Raw genomic sequence first — 17407 nt, 5'->3', positions numbered from 1 at the left:
GTAAATATTGTAAATAAGTTTTCTCAAAGTGCCATTAAACCTGCTTGTACATATTTCACCAACTTCGAAGATTCAATCCTACTTCAACCCCGAGTCTCTGCACGCTACCAAGTGAAGGCCGGGTCGACATAGCCCCAGCGTCACGACAATATATATATATATATATATATATATATATATATATATATATATATATATATATATATATATATATATATATATATATATATATATATATATATATATATATATATATATATATATATATTTTATTTTTTTGAAACCATGTGCTGAGAACATTATTATCTTCACAACTGTAGCACGTGTATTGACGTAATGAGTGTAGTTCAGTATTTCACGGAACGTTTTTGTAATCTTTAAAGCTGTAGAGGTAATGAGAGAGCTCTTCCGTAATAACGCCGTCGCTGTGGTAACGTATCGTAACTGAAGCCGCTCGTCCTTATGTCAGTGTTTTTCGGACCAGGACTAAACAAACATTAGTCCTTAAAATTTGCACACGACATGCATCTCGCCGCAGTCCGTCCTCTTGCGAACTAACCGCCCGTTTCGATGGGCAAAGTGAAGATTACTCCCCTTTTGAGCCGGCTTTTTTTTTTCCTTTTTTTTTTTTTTTTGAGTGTAAGAATGATGTTTAGTTGCGCCTATAAGCATCGTTAGCCGAGGATTGATTGTGCTCTCTCTCAGTAAGAGTTAAAATGGGTGCAGGGATTCATTGTAGTCGTTTTGTGGATCACCTGTGTTGCCACAACCCACTGTTCTTCAGAATACGAACGATTATACTTCATCGCGGACTAATTGAAAAGGACTAACAGCCGCAGTTGTCTCTCAGCTGGCTAACCGCTCGGGAAGAGGATTAACTACTGCAGTTAGCTTCATTTTCTCCGTTTCTGGCTTGGAGAGAGCACTGTTATTTTATGGTTGGAATGGCTATTCAGCCCTTCGTGAGAGATTTTAGTGGAAGTAGGAGGAGGAGGGGGAGAAGTAGGAGGAGTGTGCAGTATAGTTATTTCTCTGTTTGTTTCGTTGCATCGGACTATAACTACGTCCGATTCATGCGATTTTCTCAGAACTTTAACAGTCCGCCCTTTCCGTGTTGTGGACAGCAGCGGTGGACACCCTCCTAGTAGGGGAGCGCACGCTTTCGAGGAGCGGTCACCTCCTGTCGACTCAGCTGGACAACTCCGGGGGTTCGCTTCTCTTTTCTTTCTGTTTGCTTTCCTTGTCCATTGGCATACGTCGGTGATCTAAGGGGTGTCTTCTCCTCGGCGCGCAACCCTGAAAGAGAGAGTGAGCGAGAGAGTGGACAGCTATTCGCGGCATTCATCGGCAAAGTTGCGCACCGTCTGCCAGAAGACAACGGCCAGAAGCGGGGAGCAGAAACAAACAAGAAATATGCGCGTGCCAAATAATAACGAAGGAGGAGATAAACGCGTTGAAAGATTCGGAGAAGCATGGCGAAGGACGAGGGAGGCTCTGTTGCCGCCTCATCTTCTCGGAATCCCGGCGCAGGGTGGCGACCACCGGAGGCCGGCTTTCGCTGGGAGAATCCGTCGGGTGAAGGCCGTGAGGAAGGAATAACCAAGTCGAGCGGAGACCGCGCTGCGTAAACGCGAGCCTGTGTGTTTGCCAGTCGACCAAAGGAGTGCCGCTGCTTCGTGAGTTTGTACTTTTCGTGATCACCTTGAGACCCTTGCCGATACGTGTACAAAATTACGCACTCCCGGACCGTTCTGATTTGCTTTGGTTACGTTCTTGATGCCTATTGTGTTCGATATATATTTTCGAGATACCAGGACACTAGGAAAATGCATGCATGATACAATTCGGCTGCGCTTGAATGGCATGCAAGCAATGTGCTTCGCAGCGTGCTGTTCGCACGGTCTGGACAGGCGTGTGGAGCCGTATATGTGACAGCATATACATTTATGCGTATATGCGCTTGCACTGTGTGCAAACGGCTCGCTATAAGCCAGTAGGATCAGGGAAAACTTACAGATGAATGACTGTTCAGAGCAGTGGTTGTATATAAGGGGCAGCCTTCGTAGAAAGTGTCCGGTCCACGAGGTTTCTTGTCGAGTCGTATAGTAAGGCAGTCGAGCCGGTCTATGCAGCCGCAAATCTATCGAGGATATATAAACAGCATGCCTCTCTCTTTCACTCTTACGCAGCTTATCTGGAGTTTCATGGATGTCCTAAACAGCTCACAACAAAGGTGCAACAGTGTGAACTTTAGTTGTAAGCTGCAAATTTTAACGAATAAAGCCGTATTTTTTTTTTTTTTTTTTTTGTAGGCTCTTGTGAGTGCAGCGATTGTACCGCTACTATTCTCAGGCCTTAAGTAGGAGGCAGAAGGCCAGTTTTTTATACTATTTTATGCCGAGGCAAATATAGTAGGCTTCCAAACACTCGCAAAAGTACAGCCCGCTTGAAAGAACACCACGTTTCGCGCGCATTTTTAAGATCGCAGTCACGCACATTCGCTCACGCTATCTGGCGCTGGCTAGCTAATACGAAATCCCACTGCTCAACCTCCGAGTAAAAAGAAAAAGAAATATAATCAATAGAAAAAAAAAATTACCATTCACGTACAAAAATAAAATCAATATACTGCATCTCCTTTTCTCTCTCTTTGCCTCCTACATCCTCTCCGTGTTATTCGTGAAAAGGTATCGTTTCCAGAGATGGTGCTCGAAAACAGTCGCTTTCGCGCAGTGAGCCGCGTCGCAGCAGCAGCTCCGCCGCAGTGTGGTCGCACCTTGAAAGCCGCCAGCGTGCAACCAGCTGCAGCAGCAGTGCTCACTCTAATACCGCGACTCTCGGTGATTGCCTCGCGAGTCCAGGGCGGAAACTCGTTTTCCTAATAGCGCGCGGGACGCGGAAAACGCCATCGACTGGACCATCAGCGCTCAGGTGAAGGCAGTGCGTGCTTTCAATGTTTTCATCACCGTCACTGCCGTTCGTACCTTGTGAACCGCGAGCAAGACCTCTGTGTGCGCGCAAGGTTGTACGGAGCCGTCGTCAGTTCAATTTGGTATGGATCTCGACGCACAGCGCGTCTTGGCTATATCGCCAGTTTCACCTTGAAGGAGCCTGCAGAATTGTTTCTACGTACCAAGTCTCATGATTCTTATTGAAAAACTCGCCATATTTTATTTCGACACTTTCTGCTCTGCGTGCCAGGCATAAAATGTGCGTATTTATTCGTCACTTGCTTGTATTAAGTGCCAAGTTTCTTTGCAAAGATAAACATTTGTTTATGTCATCGTACACATACTGGCAGCCCGGTAATTTCAAGCCAGCAATGTTGTTCCACAGCTAATAACTTTTAAGCAATCATTCCTGGATTCCGCATTGGTGTATCGGTAGCCGGAGTAGTAGTCTAGTCGGCGTAGCCGGATGATAGTTACCACGGGAACCATGCCGTTACCGTGGGAAGAGGATGAGAGTAACCTGCAATGAGTTATAAGACGAAGTCGGAGGGCAGTTGCTCGATCATCGCATACCTGTGGTAGTAGCCGGCGTAACAGATGGCGAGGGCTGGGTAACGCGCCTCCCGAGCAAAGGGGGACTGAGAACGAATGAATGGACGAAGCTATTCGCAGTAGAAGTGGAACAAGAATCAGAGCTGAAATAAACCCCGAATCGGAATAAATTAGTGGGTGAAAGACAATTGAACCAATAACTTGCGAGCTAAATAAAAATACTATCGCATTTCATCCGCATTCGATCACCCCGAAATGTTCTTTGTTGCTTTTGTCGAGAATAAAACGCGATATTTATTTTGTAAATGAAAGCGCCATTATCTTGAGTCGAGAGGATAATTCGCAATAGTCGCAGAACTGCAGGCTTAATATAGACTGAGGCGCACTACTGTTGGACACCGCTCCGAACTGTCTTGTCGACAGTTATGTTTCAGTAGTGCCAGTGAAGGGCGCTAGCTACTCGCACGAAGCGTAACGGCACCTCGTTCCCGCATCGGCGGAAGCGAACCACAGGTATGACTAGACAGACGCGTCACCGGACTGCGCTTCCAGGAACAAGAAATAGATAATAGCAAGAAACAAAAAAAAAAAAAAAGAACAGGCAGTCAGGAAGCTCGGAAACGAGTGCGGGATGCCTCGTTAGGAGTGCTGTATAGTTTTTCGCATCGCGTCGGCATAATTCTTTCGGCGCGCCTTTTTGTCAACGCCGCAGCGCTAGCTATCTCTATCACGTCTCAGCTTCGTCGCTGCCTTGCCAGCGGCAGCGGCGGCAGCAGTGGGCCGCGTCTCGTAGTAGTGTCTGGCGATCGTCGCGCGAGAGAAGCCCAAGGTTAATACGCGACGAGCGTGCGTGTAGTACGGAGCGTGGCGCGCCTCGCTCGCAGTTGTCGGGCGAATGGCTTCTTCGGCCGAGAACGTGTTTGGCGGCGGCCGGAACGCCGCCGCTGACAGGTCGGACCGCTCTAACGGCGCTCCGCACGGCATCTCCCCTCCCACAGGCTACTACTACTACGACCCCAGAGGCCAGCAGCGGCGACCCATCGGAGCCATGACCTACAGGAGAGGAGCCAAGGACAGGGATGGCTGCTGCAGCGTCGGATTCCTCAAGTGTCTGCTGCACACCTTCAACTTCATCTTCCTGGTGAGTGGGAGCCGTCGATCGTGGCGCTCGGGTCTCGGCGACCAGCTTCGATGGGCAAGGCTCTACACGAGCGGCTCTCTACTTTAAAGTTCTCATTAATGTCCGCCTAAGCGCGTTCGGACAGCTGCAATGAAAAGCTAGCTGCACAACTTTCTACGTGTCCGTATAGTCGGCGAAAAAATCGTCTTGATTCAGAGGCTCTGATGCTGGTGATCAGTTTATTCTATACGGATGAAATGTGCTCCACTTTAGATTTTTGCCTAAGCTAGTGTACGTATGCAACGTCTTTTGGTGCTCTAAAAGGGATATCGGGACGCGAGTTGGTTGCGGTTTATTTTGCACAAAGGCGAGTAATCCAGAGATCTCCACTTTGGCGTCCTTCATAGTCCATATCTCGCCTCGGAAAGTTCTCACGTACCGTACCGTACCATACTATTCCGTAAAGCATACCATAACCGTGTCATGTCGTCATTTTCACATGCACTTCATTTTGCAATTAGTCCATGCTACCTTCGGTGTTTTCCTGCTGAGTAAGGTTGGCTACGGTGCTGTCGGGCTGTCATATATATTTTTGTGCACCGGAGTTGCAGGGAAAAAGACATGCAGAATCATGTTGTGAGCCTGTTCCATAGAACCCACCACCAAAAAGCATAGCTGCGCATGGTGCGGCAACAGCAGAGGCATCAATCGGAGCACAGCAGTCGGCCGTGATCACGTAGCTGACCAGATATGGTAACCTCGATATCAGCTTAGGAATCTTCTGCCGAGATGGAGATAATTTTTGCCCAACAAACTGCAACATTGTGAGTAAGCGCATTTGTGACTAGTGGATCCAATGTCGCCTCGAATCGTTCTTACTTAGAGTACCATACCGTACGATGCCATATTCGCAAAGCATGCCGTAACCGTCCCATGTCGTCATTTTCACATACGCTTCTTTTTGTAATTAGCCCATGACATCTTCGGCGATTTCCTGCGAAGTATTGTCATAGCCGCGGTGGCGCCGGGCTGTCATATATCTGTACTACTATCTTTTTTTTTTTTTTTTTTTTTATGCACCGGAGTTGATTGGCGTAAATTACTGTAACTGGGTTACAGTTGAAAGCTAGCTACGGCAGCCACCTGAACGGACTGCAGCTGGTATATGCAAGATTTGTCCCGTCCGGAGCCTACAGATAACACTATATATGCCGATTGCGTTGTATGCTTTTGTTGTTGCCTCTGAAGGAATGGCGCATATTTATTGTGGGGTATTGACCAGTGTTTGGTGCGGAGCCTGCAGATGCAAACATTTTCCCTAGCTTAGGTACAGATATCAAGATTTAGTAATCAGAGAAGGTTAGTACTGAACTGTGGAGGAAATCAACTGTTTTTCTTTTGCTTCCCACGCGCTGCGGAGGGATGCATGCTGTAGATCTTAGCTCAGATAAGGGGCAACTAACAATGCCTATCTCTTAGCGGAAAGCATCACTGAAGATACAGATATGACCCCGTGATGGCATCTGACCTCATGGCAGCTACTGGGACCCTACCTAAACCTCCCGACTACTTGATGACTTGCGGTAATGCTCACGACAAGGGTGCAATGGTTTCCTAAATCAAGGCGTTAACGTTGCACTAGACTCGAATTTGCTGGGTCACATATCGCTGACTTTACCGCATTGTTAGCAATGTAGTTTCTGATTAAGGTTCGTGCTAACAGCCTCGTCATTTTCTCGTTAAACTCGGACTATCTAATAATCCTTAGACGATGCTACGACGACTAACTTGTTGGCGATGTGTTTACACCGCGCGTGGTGCGCTGATTGTTGTGGATCCGTCACACGCGAGTCAGAAACGAGAAGTGCTGGCTACACTATCGTGCACTGCCTTTACATACTCATCGTTTGACTTTAAAGCCGTGACAGCGCGCGCGTTATCAGAGGCAGAAAAAAAAATAGCACAGCAAAACTCATCATGTAAAAACAAAAAGCATCTCGACGAATTTACGGAGGGTGAACATTTTTGCATCTGTAATGCGCTCAACAGAATCGCGGTCACGGAACCACACATGCCAGGGTGCAACCTTGGTTGTCGCCACGAGAAGGACGCTGCAGCATCTAAAGGCGTTCATCGCACAGAGAAACCCTCTGTGTCGCAAGAGGTTGAAGTGGGGTTGTAGGAGAGGGACGTGCTTAGCGCCTCTGCTCCAACATTTGGAAACACTCTCTAACGAAGAAGGCGGCGGACTCTTCGCACTCGTGAAAAAAACAAACAAACAAAGCGTAATGAGAACAGCGGTTCCAAACACATGCAGATGCACCACGTACATGCACACACTTCCCGCGCGCGCGCATAATTGAGCCGTCTCGAGGCCAACTCGTCACATTGAGCCCAGAGTCAGTCAAGCGGAGTTTATACTCCTCGCGCGCTTCTCCAGACGAACAGCGGGGGCCATGTGGCCAGCCCTTACTCTCAGAGCCACGGACGGCAAGTACGCAACAGCAGCGGAGGCGTCTTCTCCTGCCTGATTGAAAATGGGACTGCGGGGCGAAGACACCTGCGGCGGCAGCACCAACCTGCGAGACATGGTTGTGAGAGGCAAGACAGCGCGGAAGGAGAGAGAGAGAGAACCCCTGAGGCAACAGCGGCGTTCGTCAAGCGAGTGACAGCCAGCGCCGAGCCAACGCTGTGTTATTGCTACGCGGAGACCCCCGCATATATAATGCAGGCAGTTGGAAGAAGCCTGTAGCTGGTGTGAGCGGGGTAGAAGAAACCCCCTTCGGGCCAACCAGCCAGCCTCAAAGCTTGCAAACCATGAGGACGCCGACTATCGGTCTCCTCAATGTATCCCCTTCTTTTCCTCGGCCCTCGAACCAGAGACAAAAGCCATCAAGTGTCTTCCGAAAGAAGTCGAGAGAAAGACACGCACAGACAGACACTACCGTGTATAAGGCTGGCAGGTGATTATTCACGCATTGGCGCGGCGGCTGCCCGGAGACGCTACAAGCCCGAGGGTCAACGGACCCGAGCAACGTTGCGTACAGGTTGACGTGCTGCGTAGCTTCGTTTGTCTTCCCCCTCGCCGTGTCGTTGTTCCTTTGCGACGCCCGCTGCCTTTCCCTACGTCGGAATTAACTTTCTCCGTATGCGTGCTTATCACTCTGCCATTATCCTTCTTATCTCCCTTATCAGGAGGGCTTGCTTCCAGGCTAGTTGGTGTTACTATGAAGTTGGCGCGAGCGAGACGAAGGGCGAAGAACGGAGGCGCATGAATATGGCTATCTACTAGCGCAACTGTACGAACTGTTTTATCCGCACTTTTTGTAGGATTTGAAATCAAAAAGCGGGTTGCTATGAGAGGTTCCGTAGTGGAGGTTCACGGAAATTTCGGCTGCTGGGGCTCGTTTAACGGGCCCTGGTATCGCACAGTACAGGGCGCCTTACGTTTCGCCTCCAGTTAAACGCGGCTGGGATAGAACTGTCGTTCTCAGACTCAACAGTAGAGCACCCTAAGCATTGAGCCACCGTGGATGTGCTATTACGAGACGTGAAGCAAAGAATACATGTGGCAAATACGAGCATGTACTCAGAAGAGGTCAGTGCAGGCACATATGTAACGTGTCCCTCAACTGCCCCGCCTGTGCTCGTATTTCCTTTGCATATTCTTTTTCAAATATCAATAAATATGTTGGCAGTAGCGTTAGTGAATCGCCATTCATGTGCTTTCGTTCTTCGCCCTCTCCACTATCTCTCCCCCGTCCCGATTTTCACGACTGTTCACGGAACGGAGCACACTAGTCAATCGTGGCGCACCTAAAAGATCGAATAAACGGAGCGCATCACCGCCAACGCGTATGTATACGTAGCCTATTAAAATCGCGACAGCTCATTCAGTCCCTGTTTGTTGCATGGAGCGTGTTGCGTGTGCGTTCGTCAGAGCCGGCAGGTTTTCGCTGCACGCGCTAAATGAAACACCTGTCGACGTGTGTTTTGCACTGCTGGGCTTCATCCGGTTGGCGCTGTCAGCCCCGCATCATCTGATTCTCGCATATACGCAGCTGCTGGCGCGTCATACACGCAGGACACTTCCTGTCGCCTTTGCTGAACACTTGCGTACTGTCTCAACACTCGGTGACAGTTGTCAACGTGTTCGTCTCGTGCGGCGCAGCTCTTTCGTCGGTGCGACTGCCGTTACAGCTTAATGACGAAGCCTTTGGGAACAGCCACGCTCAGTCGAGCAACTTCGCCTGGGAACGGGAACCTTTTTGGCCGGTTTGTGCACTTCGTGACAACGTGTAATAACGACTGTGACGGATGTTCCTTCGCACATTCAACCGTCCGTCCGCTGAATCAATCTAAGAGCTAAAAGGGGGCGTGTGGACGTAACTCCGTGCGTGTAAAGTACGCATTTTTGCAACGCATCTCCTTGTTGATTCAGGGCTTGTGGGCATACCCCTTTACTGACGTCGGTTATTCGTTACACCGGCAGTCATGTCCTTACCGGATGACGAGCCGGCATTGCGATATAGGCGCTTCTGCTTTTGCATCGGAAGCGGCCTGTGCTTTGCGAGAATATTCCGCCGATTGCGGCAGTCCGACGAAGCAGGGAAATGGCTTACATCGGCTTATGTAAATTTCACCTAGTGTTTCGGAATGAAACATCGATTGCACGTCTGTGTGCGAAAAACTGTGCATTTCGCCTGTCAATGCGAGCGAAACGTGACACTGATTTCTCTCAGATTGCTTTCCGCTGGTCCGCTCATGCCGCGATTCGTGGTAGCGCAGGATAACTGCGTATCATAATATATATATATATATATATATATATATATATATATATATATATATATATATATATATATATATATATATATATATATATACACACATACATACCGTTACCGTGTGCACAATGCATTTCGTGAACTTCTTTTGTCTCTGAGAAAAGGAGAGGGGGGGGGGGGGGGCGAACAAAGTGAGACTCCAAAGCGACGAAGGGGCATCGTGTCGAACGAAGAAACCGAGAAGTATGATTTCTGTCCAAGTTTCTCAGTGTTTATTTAGGTTCATACATCGCAGCACGGAAACACTCCGTTACATGGTTTGGCTTGGAAGAAGGGGGGGGGCAAGTGCCCTCCTAGCACCCCCTCTTGCCGACGCCCATGGGGTGTGCGGGTGGGGGATGCGGCTTTCCTAAGGAAAATGTCTGGCTTGAGCGTATGCAATGTATACCACCTTTGCCAAAAGTAACCAGGCTGCATGGTTTGCTTCTCACTTCTATTATAAGGTCAATAAGGATTCCCAAAACATCACAACGTTTTAAGAAATCAGGAAAGTGGCTCGCCTTTACTTTGCAGTGATTTACAGCTTCAGAAGTGGTATGAATTCTCTACTATAGATGATTGAGAAGCAGACCCTACAGCCTGGTTACTTTTGGCAAAGACGGGTACGCTTTGAAGACATCGGCACTGCGTATTATTATCGAAGTCAGCTTGTACGTGTATTAGATTAGCTTAGCAGAGCGGACGTAAAAGTCGCTGCTGAAATGGGTCCTCAGGCACAAAGTGGACCTACTGCATATCTACATTAAAAATCAAGGGGCATCCCATTTGGCACCGGCATTACGTGTTTCCTCTCTGTTTTGCCTTTCGCTATCTGAGGCATGCCAGCAATTTACACCACGCGTAATATGCCGGCGTAGAAGCTGTCCGATGTGAGGCTGGCTTCAGCTTCGTTCTCCTTGAGCTGCGAGACGCGCTCTATGAAATCCGCCGGAGAGCAATGCCGAGAGCCGCACATGCCTTGGGGGGTTCAAATTTCTTGCAACACGCGCTGTGCGAGCGTCATTCCTTTCCCCGCCCCGTGACCCCGATTCGACCTACGCCGTGGCACGGCTACTTAAATAAACAGAAAAGAACAATGACGAGCGGAGGAATTAGCGCGGCTGTGGCGTGGAAGCGAACTCGCAAAGGCAGGGAAAGTGGCGTGCTTTCCAGCGACCCTCCGAGCGGCGCTCTCGAGAAAAGAAAAAAAAAAAAAAACTATAAAAAGGTGCATTTTAGAGACGCGCGCGAGAAATAATTCAATGATGATTTCAGGCGAGGAGAAAAAGAGGAGGGTAGACTTTTTGTTCTCTTCTTGCCTCTTCTTGGCTCGGATCGCTTTGTTTTGATCCCTGCGGCCTCCACATCTTCGCAGCCAAGTCTTCCTTCTCGGTGCGGCGCCTCAAGGACGTCTGGCTGCATGAGATCGGCCGCGCGACGCACGTTCACAAGAGGGCACCCCAGTTCTCTCCGAGATATTTCTGCATGGTATAAGCAAACATATCGCATGCCCTCGGCTGTTGTTATAAGCCGCGGGAGATTTCGCCATGGCGTGCAACTGAGAAAACGGGGTCACTTTGTTAAAACACACCATGTGTCTACGGTCTCTTTCCCTCCCTCCCTCCCTCCCTCCCTCCCTCCCTCCCTCCCTGCATGTGACGTCACAAGAAAAGACAACATGGGGGATTTGGCAGACGCTGCAAACTCAGATTTCACCTCTGAGTTGGATGGGATACATGGTAATAGAACCCACCGAGGCCATTGCACTACATTAGTTTCGTGTATTGCACCTCTGAGTCAAACACGTGCCTTGATTAAATGAGGGTTTTGTGTCTTTGTCGGGTGGGTTTTCGCGTAATATGGGAGCTTTGCGAATGCATGCTAATGATTGTGCGGAATAACGGAGGCGCTAATTAAGGGATAGGTGATCAAACGAGAAGCAAGTAAGCGAAACATGATCCTCCTGGGGAGCAGCACACGGGAACCGTTAATGCTGCCGGGTCACACACTAAAAGGCGGAGCTTAAGTGGCACGAATGTCTGTCAGATTCCCCAAGTATTTGTGACAACCCAACGAATCTAGCCTTGCACAACCAAGAATCAATCAACGCCGTTAATTACAGGCGCTGTCAAAAGTACATAGAAGCGAAAAAAAAAAAAACTTAAAATCGTTATTGTCGAGATTTACGGGCGCGGCTGTGCAATCCGCAAACTCACAATTAGTCTGCAATATATATCAATTGAAAGATGCATGAAATGACGACGATGGAGCTTAAATTCTTCCCTAACGTTCCCTTTCATTTAGTTTTGAGAGCGCCCGTACTCGTGTCCGCTTCTCTGGCTATATATGCCTGGGTCGCTTCATTTCATCAGTAACATAATAATGCAGCATGCTAAATAAGACTAGGTATAGGTCGCATGAATTTCAATTATCATCAGTAAATCGTTTTCGGCCCAAATAGTCGGGAAGCTGATAAACCAGGATAATATATATCGACGTGGAAGCTTCGAAAAAGAACAGAAAGGAAGAAGTGAAAAAGTCGGCTGAAAATATGCTAATAGTACTTACCGAATCCAAAATGAATAAGGATATCTAGCTTCGCGGCCGGCTTGAATACGAATTGAATATTTGCATCATTATAAGTTTGTTTGAGTATGCGTACAAAAAGAATATATTTGCATTAAATTAATATGCACGCAAAACAAGCGAACAACCACCTGATCTTGGCTCTGCCACGATGGCTCAGTTGTTAGGGTGCTCGAATGCTGAACCCTATAGGACGCGGGTTGCCGCGGCGACCGCTTTTAGATGGAGGCGAATATCAAGACGCCCGTGTACTTCAGTGCATGTTAATGACCCTGGGTGGTCGAAATTTCCGGAGCCCCCATCTACAGCGTCCCCAAAGCCTGAGTCGTTCTGGGACGTACGTTAAATCCTATAAACCAAATCAGCTTGCTAAACATAGCTGAACGCGCTGCCACATCGCCAGATTTCGAGTATTATGAGCACTGTCACACCGCGTGTCACGACGCTGAACCCTCCCGTCCGGGTATACAGGCAGCATGGTGTGAGAGTGGGTCCTGTTTTGGAAACAGTGGTCGAAGGAAATTGCGGCCTGCCTATTCCAACTTCGCGCCTGTCACTTCAAAGGTGTTAGAAAACTTCAGAACGTATTGCATTCACTATTAAAAAATTTAGAATATTTGTACACTCTGAGAGTGCCACCAGGGACAAGGAAGGATGCCTGCAGTTAACTACATTCTGTGGTTAGTGCGGACATGACTGCTTTTTACGACAGACTCTGAAATTGAATAACGTACAAAATGGATGATATTTAAATTTATACTCCCCTGCATCTACACTAGCTGATTCAAGCTGAACTAAGCCGACAGGACGTGTTCAAACTCACGCTGTATACGTATCTTTATATCGTACGAACGCACGCAATGTTTATTCAAGCTGCTACTATCCGCACTGCAGACGCGAATCAGCTACGTTTCTTCTTGCGGGCACAGGGTCGCCCAGAGTTGCATTATAGATGTGTGAATGCGGCCTCAGCTCATTTTTGTCTTTTTACGGCCACTCGCTGAACGAGCAATGCATAAACACTGAATCGCGCTGCACGTGCATGTTCTCTCAGCCTGTGCGGTCACTGCACGGGCGGTCTAGGTCGGGTCGGGCCGTTTAAGCGTGTAATTAAGAGCGCCTCGCGTTTCGCCCCGCTAAATGCTATTCAGACCTCGACTTCAAGGTCGCGGTGCACGGAATGCGATCGTCCGAATATCGTTGGCCCTAATCGCGGCCATCTAATTACTCCGGACAACGACGTGAGCGGTCTTAATTAGTGCGCGCGCCGAACTGATCTTATCATTGCGCACAGCAACGCTTCTTCTCCGCCCCATTTATACGAACAGCTATAGAACGAATTGAGGCCTATATTAGAGCATCACGAACCTGATTGCGGGTTACTCTAGTTGCGTTCATATCTCTATCGGGTTAACGTGGGGAATAAATCATCCCGGCTTGTCTGGATTTAGTTGCAGGTATACAAGTGCGTATACACGCATACATATATCCGAAGGGATCTTCGAAAGTTCTCAGGCTAGTTGGCGTACGTGCTCGCCACAGTCGCCGTGTTGTTCCTTGGGTCTCCCACGAAGTTAGCGAAACGCTCTGCAGCCGCGGTTGCTATTCCTACTGAGGCAGGCTTACGTGCACTACGTATGCATTTGTAAATGAACTCATCGGGACGAATAGTTACGGTTTCAAGCATAGAGTGCGTATAGGTATATACTGCTGGTGTATGTATGCATATAGATATGTAGGCGAATGTATAAGGTATGTAATTATATGTGCAGGTATATGCGAATGTCTTGTATATCCGATGCACCAGCATACGTTCTATAGTTCGGTATATTTAACCATCGCGTCACTATAAGCAGTGCATTCCACTCTGCAAGACACCTGCAAGTGTTCGGTATAAAGAGTAATTAGTCGTACCAAGGTTCGCCACAAGCGGCTTCCGCGCTGCATCTGTTGCAATTGGGTTTTTCTCAGCTTTTATTTTGATAACACATCATGGATGCTTCGGCGAACAACTGATTAAGATTTTCGTAAGGCAAATAAAACTGATAAATGTCTTTTTTTTTTTCAGTATATAAAACAATGCTTTATTCAAAGCCTGAAACAATATTTTAGTCAATGCTGCCGCCGTGCGGCTCCTTTCTTCACGCAGCACGGTCGTGCGGTGCCTTCCTTCAAGCAACTCCAGCAACTCCAGCTCTTGGTATACGGGTGGCTCACCTTGTGAAACCAGAACAAAAAGAGGCAGGTCCACGGAATCCTCGCGGGTAATCCCGGCTCACGTCATGGAAAACCGGCGAGGCGCGATCAGTCCAACGAAAGCGACTCATTAAACAGCCCTCCCGGCCGCAGGCAATACATGCGATGCCTCAAATTCCGGTTTTCTTTCGAGGAATTCGTTGGTGCGTCGGCTCTCGGCGTGACGGAAGACAACGTGGTGGCTGTGATTCACACCGGAGTTTAGCCCTGCGAATAGTAATTACGGTTTGGTTTGGTTTATAGGGTTTAACGCCTCAAAGCGACTCAGGCCATGGGAGACGCCTCAGTGGAGGGCTCCGGAGATTTCGACCACCTGGTCCTCGCGGCCGGGATTCGATCCCGTATCCTTGGACTGATCTTGTCATTTATTGGCTAAAAGACGAGCACAATCGAACGCGCTAACCATCGAGCCACCACAGCGGGATAGTCATTACGAGAAATAACGTCTGGCGTTCCGGTATTGTGGACCTTTTTCACTAGTAAGTACGTGTAGCTGACTTACGTCGGCTGTTGGTAATGAACATGCTATCATAAGGCTAAGTGCAGGCAAGGTGAAGTAATCAGATATACACCTGTTAAATAACGGACATGTATTTATTTTTTTTTAACCAGAGCCTTCCATACCGAATAGAGCGTGCCATGACGCATTCATCTGTAAGCAAAAAGTAGATATGACAAACTGCATCTTTTTGCCTTTAAAGACAGTGACACTCATCGCAAACAGCAAGAAAGGCACATTTAAAACAGTGCAGGCCTGTATGCACCAGCGTCCATTATTCTCATGAGGTTGTAAAATTAACTTACGAAGACGTCGACATGGCAATGGAAAACAAAAATAAACGGTACTTCAACGCAAAGGTAGGGAAGGAGCAGTCAAAGAGGTGGTTGCCTAGCTTTCTAAACGGAGCGGACGTGGTTTTTATAAGGTGTACTATACACCCGAACACGTAGTGTATGCGCACAACATCGTAGCGGAGGTGGTGGCGTGAGCGTATACAGATGGCAGCGTGTACGCGGCAACCGTGGGAGCCCCTGGGGAAGTTCTCTGAACCTTGGACAGCCGCACTAGAGCGCAGCTATTTTGGAGACCATCTCGAGCCAAAGGGCGCCCACTGCGATGCGCCGGGGCGTCTTACACATACGCACGAGAGCTATAGAGAACCCCCGAGAAAATGGAGGTGAAAAAAGAAACAATTCAATAAGCATAAAAAAAAAGACAATAACCAAAAGCGGCAGCACAGCAGCTTCCAAGATAAACAGCGGTGATGCGCGGTCCCGGCACGGAGGCCACCAGCGTCTCCAAAAAATAAAACGAGCCGAGGCCTTCGCGCGCCCACCGCTACCACCCTCACGCAATGCCGTACCTTGTACCACCCCCGCGCGGCTAAAGTATAACATTATATAGCTTCTGTACCGTGAATATAACAGCGCAGCTTGCTTCTGGAGGCTGGACATGAGGATCGCGTGTATTGCGCTTCACTCGTCGACGACATGAAAGACGGCCGCAGCCGCTAGCGGACACGCGGGGCATGCGTATTTGGAACGCGATGTGTGGCTCTCCGCGAGCTCGAGTCCTACATACGGCGTATGGCAACGCAGCTGATCATGTATGTTTCCTTTGGTGTGCTGGAGGGTGTCGACATAAGCCGCCCGTCGTTGCGTCAGTTAAGACCATCTGCTCGTGTCTCTGCGGCACCCGGGCCGTCCTTTTGGTCGCCCTTATGCGGAATGACTGAAAGCTGGCGTTTCAGTGTGTGTGTGTGTGTGTGTGTGTGTGTGTGTGTGTGTGTGTGTGTGTGTGTGTGTGTGTGTGTGTGTGTGTGTGTGTGTGTGTGTGTGTGTGTGTGTGTGTGTGTGTGTGTGTGTGTGTGTGTGTGTGTGTGTGTCGGGGGGGGGGGGATCATGCGCGAAAGAGAGCGTTGGCGTAAATATTTGCACAGCTCAAGCGAGAAATAGTGCATGCAGCAGGTGTGCTTGCAGGTATCCAGTTCAAAACTATCTCGAGAAACGAAAAACTGATCCATTTTATCAGAGTAAGATTGAAGAAACGTAAAAAGTGTATACGCACCGCTGGAACCGCACACACATCCGTCTGCAATGTCGGTTGCAGTATAGCCAGAATCTTGTGACCGCCTTCAGCACGAAATGTCGTGCCATACAGCGAGATCACATCACGCATTGCCACCGGTCATGCATGTGACCATCGGCCAGCGGTCAAGGCCTACGGTCAGTGTCCGCGTTTAATGGGAGTGAACCGTTTAGACGTGAACATACTTCCTTAAACGTTTAAGTCTCCTAGCACGAGTCAATCGCATAGCTTGACCTCATGTAATATTTACGTCAACGCCACCTCAGTTTTTTTGACGGTGCGTGCAAACCGCACGTGCGGCTCAACTCGGCTTGGCTGTTGCTGGCATGCGCACTCCTTGTCGAAACTTCAGCGCATCCGGTCTCTTTAGGTGAGTTCAACTGTAAATCAAAAGTGATACGACAATTCGCAAAAATCTCGCGAAGTTCTCAGTAGACGTGTAAACTGTTGCATATCCACACCATACGGTAAATTTTACTGCCGAATTTCCGAGATTTTGCGCAGTGCCTGCCTGCTCCCTCTCTCTTGCCGAGACACGAGTGGCCACTACTAAAGGCGTCAAGCTTTTTCACATAAAACGCGGCTCGCGGAAGCAGTTACAATTGGGTCTGTATTTTAGCCGGGCTAAAATCGGACACAATTTAGGAAAAAAAAAAATATAAGCGACTTTCGTCTCCTCTAAGGACCCCCATGTAGTCTATGGCGTCGACCGATTCTCATGATGTCGTGATAACACCTTCCTACCTGCTAATGTAACTAACGCAGTAACTAACGAGCCTCACCGCGAGGCTAATGGCGTTATCAAAATAGGTAGATACCAATAGAGGTTAAAGAAAACAGCGGGAAAACGAAGACGAGACCGCACAATACAGGCGCTGTTATTCACCAACTTGCCCGCCAAAATGCTCTTTTAGATGCCATTGCCTGAATGGCCTGTTTCGAGAGACATCTGTCGCTTTTTTCTCGAGTTGTATCCGACCGCAGCCATATCACACTCAACCCTTGTGCCTCGTTGATCCCAAAGACG

The 17407-nt window shown here is 48.6% G+C and overlaps 1 protein-coding gene across 5 annotated transcripts in view; it reads left to right on the top strand.

The window, feature by feature from the left end:
- Positions 1 to 17407, top strand: part of LOC146191858 (CD151 antigen-like) — a 134702-nt gene that overhangs the window by 71141 nt on the left and 46154 nt on the right. For 2 of the 5 annotated variants that reach the window (XM_084602304.1, XM_084602303.1), the window contains one exon: positions 4502 to 4644. In XM_084602304.1, the coding sequence (XP_084458430.1) occupies positions 4552 to 4644 (93 nt within the window). In that variant the 5' untranslated portion in view covers positions 4502 to 4551. Of the gene's footprint in view, positions 1 to 1660; positions 1677 to 4137; positions 4645 to 17407 lie in introns of those variants that run through there. The other 3 variants (XM_084602306.1, XM_084602305.1, XM_084602302.1) reach the window with 3 other exon arrangements.

Source organism: Amblyomma maculatum, chromosome 4 (genome assembly GCF_055883805.1).
Source record: "Amblyomma maculatum isolate TAMU_Amacu chromosome 4, ASM5588380v1, whole genome shotgun sequence".
NCBI classification, from domain to species: Eukaryota; Metazoa; Arthropoda; class Arachnida; order Ixodida; family Ixodidae; genus Amblyomma; species Amblyomma maculatum.
The sequence above is the reverse complement of the archived record's forward strand: the minus strand, read 5'-3'. Positions and strand labels throughout refer to the sequence as shown.